Source organism: Impatiens glandulifera, chromosome 6 (genome assembly GCF_907164915.1).
Source record: "Impatiens glandulifera chromosome 6, dImpGla2.1, whole genome shotgun sequence".
Classification (NCBI taxonomy): domain Eukaryota; kingdom Viridiplantae; phylum Streptophyta; class Magnoliopsida; order Ericales; family Balsaminaceae; genus Impatiens; species Impatiens glandulifera.
Window position 1 is genome coordinate 48639646 of NC_061867.1, and position 2035 is coordinate 48641680.

The 2035-nt window shown below is 26.8% G+C and overlaps 1 protein-coding gene across 1 annotated transcript; it reads left to right on the forward strand.

The window, feature by feature from the left end:
- Window positions 1-257: 257 nt before the first annotated feature.
- On the forward strand, window positions 258-803 carry LOC124943740 (agamous-like MADS-box protein AGL62). Its single transcript, XM_047484215.1, has one exon. It carries the CDS (start codon window positions 258-260, stop codon window positions 801-803), a length of 546 nt encoding a protein of 181 aa, XP_047340171.1.
- Window positions 804-2035: the final 1232 nt, after the last annotated feature.

Here is a 2035-nt window from a genome sequence, read left to right on the forward strand (position 1 = left end):
GTCAATAATTAATTTAATGTGATCTTATCCCGATTTGTATAAAATTATTTTAAATTTATCTATAAATAATTAACTCATTAAATTCTTTATGAAAAGATGAAAAATATATTATTTTAATAAATGTATTAAATGACACCTTTATTATTGGATATCTAAATTTCAATAGTGTACCCTTTATATGCTTCAAAAATATGTGAAACCTAAGTATATCAACAAAGAGAGTTATATAGATCTATAAACTATAGAGAAAAATTGTTATGGCCAGAAAATCAGGTGGAGGTCGCAAGAAAATTCCGATAAAGTTTATTGAAGATAGGGCTAAGCGTTCTGTAGCGTTCTCTAAAAGAAAGTCCGGTGTTATGAAAAAGGTGAGTGAACTTTCTACTATGTGTGGAATTGATATGGCACTAATTTTGTTCAATGAAAGTGGAAAAGTCTACTCTTATGGCAATCCTACTTTAAATGTCATATTGGATCGCTTTTTGGGCTTAGATCCCCAAAGAGTGCTCAATCCAACATCACGTAAAATCATTGAGGCGCAGAAAATTTATCGTATTCAAGAGATGGAAGCTAAAATAATGAATGGTGAAGAAATGCTCAAACATGAGGAACAACGTGGGAAAACATTATCGCTAGAGATGACTAACCATGCTATTGGGAAATGGTGGGAGCAGCCAATCGAGAAAATGACCTCCGACCAAATAAAAAAGAGGAATACAAGTATGGAAAACCTAAAGATGATATTCGAAGAATATAAAAGGTTAAAGATGGACACACAATTGGAATTCTGTGTGAATCAATAAGTTATTTGTTGTTAATTTTTGTCAAGCTTATTAGAATGTGTTATATGCATTTTTAATAAAAATATGTTGTTTTAGAAATTCATATGTGACTTTTGGTGACAACATATTTTATAAAAGTATTATAATGTTTTATTTATATTCTTAATATATCAAGTGATCATTATTGAAAGTTCTCATTCATTTTTTAATATTATATTATTTTGTACAATCACAAATTTTCTAAGGCACAACTCAATTTTTAAATGAATGTAAATAAATGAAATTATTGTTATAAAAAATATATAGACCAATAAAATAATTAGGATTAATATAATAAAATTGACTTATAAAATTGAGTCTCACTTAGTTGTAATCTCCTTATAATAATTAGGATTAATATAATAAAATTGACTTGATAAAATTGAGTCTAACTTACTTGTAATCTCCTTATAATAATTTATTGTATAATTTATAATTCATAATAGTCTTTTATGCTGTATAGGTTAATTTAACACATATATTAAATGATTAAAATATTATTTATTTTAAAATATTTTTAAATAAAATAAAATTATATTTTTAGTTAATAATTTAATTTTTTTTATTGAATTAAGTAATGAGAAAGAGATATTATATCAGGTTCATCCAAGAATCTCATATGATGTATAGATAATCTCCTTAATGGAGTGCTAAATACATTTCTTATTGAAGAAGATTATGGAATTAAATCAATTAATACATTTCTTATTGAAAAAAAATATCAAATAACTTGAAAACAAACAACTCCTAAATTGATCAGTATAGGCATGTGGTGTACTACAAGCAACTTTCTGACACCAGACATTACCCAACACATTACATATATATTAATGTTTATTAGTACAAACACATCAATGACACTCATCTTCATCTTTGTTGTAAAGGATAGTTCAAACACTTGTGCTTCATTCAAAATAGTTCGCCCTAATTTGTACTATCAAAGTTAGGGTTTCACCTAAAATCTATTTGCTATGTATGTAGAGTGCTATGTATATAGAGTGTATCAGTACAATGTCTCTTATTGGTCGTCATTCTTGATGAATCCGAAGAAAATAATTTAAAGAAAAGGTTTCTTCACGATTAGAGTTTTCAATAAAAAAAAATTCCAAATTTTGAAAGATTATCCTAATGTATGTCTTTCTCTTCCACTTCTTCGCCTTCAAGTAAATCGTTGCCTTCAAAGTTGAACGACTCTAATACCATAGAGAGGTCCA

Excerpts from the sequence above, each read along its gene's own strand:
- LOC124943740 (XM_047484215.1), top strand. The coding sequence starts at position 258 with ATGGCCAGAAAATCAGGTGGAGGTCGCAAGAAAATTCCGATAAAGTTT.